This window comes from Lithobates pipiens, unplaced genomic scaffold (assembly GCF_037356315.1).
Source record: "Lithobates pipiens isolate NorthernLeopardFrog02 unplaced genomic scaffold, aLitPip1_a1.2 Scaffold_1, whole genome shotgun sequence".
In the NCBI taxonomy this organism is placed as follows: domain Eukaryota; kingdom Metazoa; phylum Chordata; class Amphibia; order Anura; family Ranidae; genus Lithobates; species Lithobates pipiens.
In genome coordinates this window covers 175,675,125-175,683,200 of record NW_027507685.1, presented here as the reverse complement: position 1 = coordinate 175,683,200, position 8,076 = coordinate 175,675,125, and the positions used below count along the sequence as shown (strand labels likewise).

Sequence of the window (8,076 nt, the reverse complement as noted above, 5' to 3'; positions counted from 1 at the left end):
ATTAACAAGGGACACCAACATAGTTGTACCTTTGATATAAAAAAAAAACTACGGGATAATGGTGTTGTGGTAACTTGACCAAACAAAATAATAATAATAATAATATTATTCTTGATATCACTAGGAAAAAAAAGCCTTTTTAAATACGTTTGGCATCAGTATCACCAGCAAAGCAGCTTCATTGTTATCCCTTTAACCACTTAAGCCCTGGACCAATTTGCAGCCAAAGGACCAGGCCCCTTTTTGCGATTCTGCACTGCGTCGCTTCAACTGACAATTGCGCAGTCATGCGCCGTGGCTCCCAAACAAAATTGGCATCCTTTTTTTCCCACAAATAGAGCTTTCTTTTGGTGGTATTTGATCACCTCTGCGGATTTTATTTTTTGCGATATAAACAAAAATAGAACGACAATTTTGAAAAAAATAATATTTTTTACTTTTTGCTATAATAAATATCCCCAAAAAATATATTAAAAAAGGCCAATACATATTCTCTACACATTTTTGGTAAAAAAAAATCACAATTAGCGATTATTGATTGGTTTGCACAAAAGTTATAGCGTTTAGAAAATAGGGGATAGTTTTATAGCATTTTTATAAAAAAATGTTTTAACTAGTAATGGCAGTGATCAGCGATTTTATTTGTGACTGTGACATTATGGCGGACACATCGGACATTTTTGACACATTTTTGGGACCATTGTCATTTATACAGCAATCAGTGCTATTTAAATGCACTGATTCCTGTGTAAATGACACTAGCAGTGAAGGAGTTAACCATTAGGGGACGAGGAGGGGTTATGTGTGACGTTATGTGTTTTTTTATTGTAGGGGGCGTGGCTTGGCATGTGACATCACTGATCGTCTTTCCCTATAAAAGAGAACAGATGATCGGTGACAGGCTCAGTAGGAAGCACGGGAAGAGGTTTGTTTACACAGACCTCTCCTTGTTCTTCAGCTCTGTGACCCGATCGCGGGACACCAGCGCCAATCGGGTCCGCTGATCCCGCGGCCATGGTCACAGAGCTCAGGAACGGGTTGTGAGCACACCGGCATGCTCCCGACCCATGGTTGGCACTTAAAGAGCAACATACAGGTACGTGCTTGTGCCCAGCCATGCCATTCTGCCGACGTATATGTGCAGGAGGTCCTTAAGCAGTTAAAGAAGTAGAGAATGTGTGCTGCATTTCCACATTTCATAATTTGCCATGCCATAAATGTTAATTCTCCATGACGAACGCTAGTTTACAAGACCGACTGCTTCTGGCTTGTCCTTGCCTCCAAGCATGCGTGTTTGTACTTTGGCCTTTTGTCTAACGGACTTGAGTACACACGCTCTGACAACAGACATTTGTCTGTGGAAAATTTTAAAGCCTGCCCTCCAACATTTGTTTGCGGAAAATCTGACAATTGTCTGATGGAGCGTACACACGGTTGGATTTTCTGCCAACAGCCTGTCATCACACATTTCCTGTCGGAAAATCTGATCGTGTGTATGAGGCTAGAAATTGAAAGATTGAGGGTCAGAATAAAGAACTAGACAAGGCTCCAGTGGAGCACACAGTATCGGAAATTTAACATTGGGTGATTACTAATAGAGGAATGAATTAGAGTGAAAAGAGTGATGATTTTTGCAATGCTGTTCTTTCATTGTCTAGTAAGCAGGCTGGGAGGTGCCCTTGATCAAACTGCACTGCCTGTCTGCTGTAGAAGCCCAGGATCTGGCTCTAATGTCTGACACGACACCTGAATCACAAGACTGGCTGAACAAAATAACAAATCTTTTAGTAGGTCAGTTGGTTCCCATATCTGCATATCAGCTATATTTTTGCAATTTTATAATTTCTGTTTCATCATCTGTTTGCCTTTTGTTTAACTTTATTTGTTTACTTTGTTCACTGATTAACAATCTCAAAATAATAATTGCCTAGTGTTTTGAAACTCTAAAAACATTAAATTTGATTTATAATAATTTGTTTAATATGCTGTTCTAGTTCTTGAAATATTTATTCATTTGTACATAATAAGGATGTATGTTTTACTATACACTTGGGTATTTATATCAGTAAACCAAGAATTAAAACACATAAATGCTTCATGAATGTACCATATGGAATGTCAGATACTCCTCTCATTCATAAAATGTATATGTCTGTGTAAGCCAAGTTGGAAATATGAAATCACATGTCACTCCAAGAGAGATTTCATGTTAAATCCCCATTAACCTTAAATACGGATCCTCCCAGTTCTATACTTGTCACCGTGGTGCCTTTTATACAGCAGGTATAAAATAAGTTTATGGGGTTGGTGAAATACAAGTCTGATTCTTCTCTCCAGATTTGGAAGCAACATGGACTCTGGATCTTTACTTTACAAAGCAGCCATGCTTCTTGGTACCCTCTGTATGCTGCTAAGTGTCCACGGTGTAGGTAAATATCTGTACAATATTGTCTGAATCATACAAATTATTTTGTTTTTTAGTACCTTTAAATGTATTATTGAAACTTTAAACAGAGTGAAAAACAAAAGAACATTAATTAATATAAAAAAGTGTCATTTTATTAATTATTATTATTATTATTATTATTATTATTATTTATTTATTTATTAATAGTAGTAATAATTGTAGTAGTAGTATTTTTGTTGCTATTGTCATGATTAGTAATAGTATTAAACATTCTATAAATATATTGTTGTTATTGTTTGCATTATTAAAATGTATCTAAAGCTTTTTTGAGGGGATAGAGAAGGAATGGGTTAACACAAGAAGAGGTTTCTCCAAAGGATATCCCCTTTTAAATTGACCATATTCTACACAATCTGATTGTACAATGTTCTGTAGGAGTACCAACTACTATGTAATACAAGGGCCTGCACGACTTGGTAGAAATTGAACAAAATGTATAGGTCTGTGCTCATATTCCATAGTTTGGTAAATTTAAAGAAGATTGTACAACCGGATTATAATGTGGATACCCCATTAGACAGTTGACTCCAGAATAGTCTGTTGTTCTGGTGACAGTTGTAAAATGTTTGATTTCCCATAACTTTCTGTCTTGGTAACAATAGAGAGGATAATTCTACCCAATGGGGACACACCCTTCCCTATTACATCCAGGGAAAAAAAACATTTTTGCCTAAACATACAAAGATTTGCAAAGTATCAACAACAACAGGAATAACAATTGCAATATTTGTGCTTTTTGCATTATTACTATTACTATTAGTATTTTTGTTGCTGTTATCATCAATTTTAGTATTAAAAATTGCTATAATTTGTTGTTTTTATTTATTTTATTGATGTTTTAAATCATGAATTTATTGAAATGTTTTTAAATGGCTAGTATTAATTCAGTTTATATTACTAACAATTTGTGGAACAGTATATATGTTAAAAATGAGTAAAGTTAGTAGTATTTTTTTTATGCAGTAACAGTTAGTAATTGCAGTATTAACCGCTTGCCGGCCAGCCGCCGTCATTTTACTGCAGCAGGTCGACACGATCCCGCGAAACGTCATAGCTAAACGTCGGCTCATGGGATCAAGATAGCAGTGGAAGTGCATTTGGTCATGGCCGATGGTCGTGATAACCTCTGGCCATGAGCGATCGCGAGCACAAGGGACAGAACATGGAAATGTGTGTGTAAACACACAAATCCGTGTTCTGTTCTGAGAGGAGTGACAGATCATGTGTTCCTATTAGCTAGGAATCACGATCCATCACTTCCTCTAGTCAGTCCCTCTCCCCCATTTTGGAAAGTAGACACCCTAAGGAAATTGCTAAGAGGCATGCCCCTTGAATATTTTTTTTTTGTCCCAAGTGAATAAATAATGAAAAAATATATGTTTTACAAAAAGTTGTCACTAAATGATATATTGCTCGCACATACCATGGTTATATGTGGAATTGCACCCCAAAATACATTTGGCTGATTCTCCTGAGTACAAGGATACCACATGTGTTGGACTTTTTGGGAGCTTAGCCACGCACGGGCCCCCGAAAACCAAGCACCGCCTTCAGGATTTCTAAGGGCGTAAATTTTGGATTTCGCTCCTCACTGCCTATCACAGTTTTGAAGGCCATAAAATGCCAAGATGACACAACCCCCCCCCCCCCCCCCAATGACCTCATTTTGTAAAGTAGACACCCCAAGATATTTGCTGAGAGGCATGTTGAGTTCATGGAATATTTTATATTTTGCCACAAGTTGCGGGAAAATTACAAACTTTTTTTTACCAAGATGGCACAACCACCCCCCCCCCCCCCCAAATGACCCCATTTTGGAAAGTAGACACTCTAAGCTATTTGCCAAGAGGCATGGTGAGTATTTTGCAGCTCTCATTTGATTTTAAAAATGAAGAAAGAAAATCATTTTTTTTTTTTTTCAAATTTCAAAATTTTGTGACAAAAGTGAGATCTGCAAAATACTCACCATACCTCTCAGAAAATAGGTTGGTGTGTCTACTTTCCAAAATTGGGTCATTTGGGCATTCCATGGCCTGGCTTTAGGGGTCCAGTATGTGGCCATGCTCCCAAAAAGTCTCACACATGTGGTATCCCTGTACCAGGAGAAGCAACAGAATATATTTTGGGGTGTAAAATATTCAATGGACTCAACATGTCTCTCAGCAACTAGCTTGGGGTGTCTACTTTCCAAAATGGGGTCATTTGGTGGTGGGGGTTGAACTGTCCTGGCATTTTATGCACAACATTTAGAAGCTTATGTCACACATCACTCACTCTTCTAACCACTTGAAGACAAAGCCTCACATGCATGGTGTAATTGCTGTTTACATATGACACCAAACCGACGCTTGCATTCGCCTTTGAGAGAGCAGGGGGGACAGGGGTGCTTTTTTTTTTGCTTTTTTATCTTATTTTTAAACAGTTCCTTTCATTTTTTTCTTTTATCATTTTTATTGTTATCTCAGGGAATGTAAATATCCCCTATGATAGCAATAGGTAGTGACAGGTACTCAAAAAAAAAAAAAAATGGGGTCTATTAGACCCTAGATCTCTCCTCTGCCCTTAAAGCATCTGAGCACACCAAGATCGGTGTGATAAAATGCTTTCCCAATTTCCCAATGGCGCTGTTTACATCCCGCAAAATCAAAGTCATGAAATGCTTATAGCTTCTGGTTTCTTAGGCCATAGAGATTGGAGCCATTCTGGTCTCTGGTCAGTTGGCGGAACTACCGGCTGCATTCTCTCTCTCTTTTTTTTTTTTTTATTACTTTTTATTGAAAAATATTTTTTTACATAAAACGTGATTTTCCAAACATAGAGAAAAAGTATATATCACGACAAAAAGTACAAATTCTTTCATCAAAAATTTACCTAACAACGCAGGCGTAGTCATACATGACACTCTAGTTGTCCCTGACCCGCCTGCTAAACTCCCCGCCCCCCCCAAAACCCCATTCTACGAACACGTGCTGCTAGCTCCGGCCAGACCTATTCTGGCTAGCCGGCAGGGGGATGGCAGATCACTTCGGGGACAGGAGTAAGGAGCATCAAAGAAGCTCCCAAGCCACACCAAGCCCAAACCGAGTGAGTGCGCATTAAGTCAAATCCTCCGCTATCTCATCCAGGGGGTAGCCAATATCTCTCAACCATGGATTCCATAGCGCCTTGAATTTTTTTAGGTTATTTTGTCTAATAAGCATTGCTCGTTCACACCAAATTGTAGAATTTATGGCATTTACCCATGCTTGTAGTACTGGGGGGCTTTTTGCCTGCCAGTTCATTGCAATTAGCCGTCTGGCCTGATACAGGCATCTTAATATGGATATCTTTGTTACAGCAGAAATTCTACCCCCTTCCATGATCCCTAATAGACAAGTCTTAGCTTCTGGTTTCAGGGTGGTATTAAAGGTCCTGTTAATTCTATGTACAATTTCTATCCAGTACCGATACAGTTTTGGGCACTTCCATACCATATGAAGAAGATCCCCTGGTGACCCACATCTGGGGCAATCACCATTAGATTTTCTACTTATCTTCCACATTTTTTTAGGGGTATAATATGCCCTGTATATAAAAAGCTTGTGGGACATGCGCTGCGATGGAGAGATAGACACTAGGTTCCCCTGTGCTAGGGTCTCGTCCCATTGCTCTTGCCTAATTGGTCCCAGGTCTGCCACCCATCCCCTTCTACTCTTGTCGGGTCCCTCTCCTTTCAAAACTTTATCCTTGAGTTTTATATATAGCCTAGAAATCTGACCCTTTGTTTGCCTTCGATCGAGGAGTCCCTGAAACAGGGGGGTCTTCATCCTCTCAATAGTGAGTGTGCCATACTGTGCTTGTATCCCATGTCTCACTTGCAGATATATATAAAACATTTTATAGATTTCATAAGGTTCCCCTGGTAGAGATGCACTAGCCTGCTAATCCCCCTCCTCTCCCACTCCAGGGGCCTATCTATGCTATTTAATTCAGCCAATTCTCCATTGTTCCATAAGGGGGTATACTCAGTTACTCCCTCATAGCCCAGGAGTTGCTTGGCTATCTGCCATACTTTCCTCGCCAGAGCATTAGTAGGGCATTTACAAGCAAATGAGTTGGCCTCCAAAACTTCAGCTAAGGTTTTATGATATGCTTTGTCGATCATCAATTTATGGTTTGGACAACCACCCCCTTCAAGTGCAGCCCCAGTTAAATGCTGGAGCTGGGCTGATAGAAAATATGTTCTTGGATGCGGTATCGCTACTCCTCCCTTTTCTGCAGGGAGCTGCAACGTCTGCAGCCGAATCCGAGGCTGTCTCTTCTTCCATATTAATTCACGAATCAGTACCTCCAATCTGTTAAACCACTTCTGGTTAATCCAGATTGGGGAATTATGGAGAATGTATAAAATCTGTGGCTGTCAAATCATTTTTACTAAGTTGCAGCGTCCCGCCAAAGACAGGGGGAGGCGACACCAGTTATTAACCTTCTGCTTCAATTTCGCCAATAATGGTACCAGGTTCTCCTCAACATACTGATTTATATCTCTAGAAATCCAGACACCCAAGTATTTTAGCTTTGGCACCACTTCTAATCCCGAAACTGTAGGCGATGTTAAGTCTCCAGACCCTGACAATGGCATAAGGGCTGGTTTGCTCCAGTAAATGACCAAGCCTGATTGTTGCCCAAATTCCTCCATCAACTGCACTACGTTGTTCAGAGTAGAGCCCATATCACCAATAAAATCAGGACATCGTCTGCAAATAAGGCCATCTTCTCCTCCTCCGGTCCGTGCTGGAATCCCTGGATGTCCGGGCGCGATCTCGCCAGCACAGCCAGGGGTTCCATAGCCAGCACGAACAGGAGGGGAGACAACGGGCACCCCTGCCTCGTACCCCTTTCTAAGTGAAACGTATTGGAAAATAGGGTCCCCATTTTAATCTTTGCCCTAGGTTCCCTATAAAGTAACTTTACCCATCGGATAAATAAGGGGCCAAAGCCAAAGCGTTCCAATACGCCCCAAAGATAACCCCACTCCAGGCTATCAAAGGCTTTAGTAGCGTCTAAATCTAATATGGCGCCTGGGCCATCATTGTCTCTAGGTATTTGTAGATTTAAAAAAACCCTCCTGATGTTAGTATTAGTTGTTCTGCCCGGGATAAACCCGGACTGATCTGGATGTATTAATTTATGAATATAGTTATTTAGACGAGTTGCTAGGACCTTGGCTAGGATTTTTACGTCTGAACATAACAGGGATATCGGCCGATATGACGAAACCTCTTGTTGATCCTTCCCCTCTTTAAGAATTAGAGTGATATTGGCCTCCAGCATTGAAGCGGGGAGCTCTCCCGCCTCTAATGCATGATTTAACGTTTCCAGTAGTGCCGGCATCAGCTGTTCGCTATATCGTTTATAAATTTCTACTGGAAGCCCATCAGGGCCAGGAGATTTGAAAACTGACATTTTATTGAAATTTCAAGTGAAACAAAGAAATCAAAGAAGGAACATTAAGGCACAGGCAGTAGAAATAAGCGGTCACAGACCACGGTAAACAAAGGCAAAAAATATAGCATTGCATCAATTCAAGTATTACAATACAACAACACTCATTTACCGGGAGGGTTAGA

The 8,076-nt window shown here is 40.1% G+C and overlaps 1 protein-coding gene across 1 annotated transcript in view; it reads left to right on the top strand.

The window, feature by feature from the left end:
• Nucleotides 1-2,314: 2,314 nt before the first annotated feature.
• LOC143988676 (uncharacterized) overlaps nt 2,315-8,076 on the top strand; it is a 29,237-nt gene continuing 23,475 nt past the window's right edge. The window contains exon 1 of the mRNA XM_077488421.1: nt 2,315-2,429. Within this exon, the coding sequence (XP_077344547.1) occupies nt 2,351-2,429 (79 nt within the window). The 5' untranslated portion in view covers nt 2,315-2,350. The remainder of the gene's footprint in view (nt 2,430-8,076) is intronic.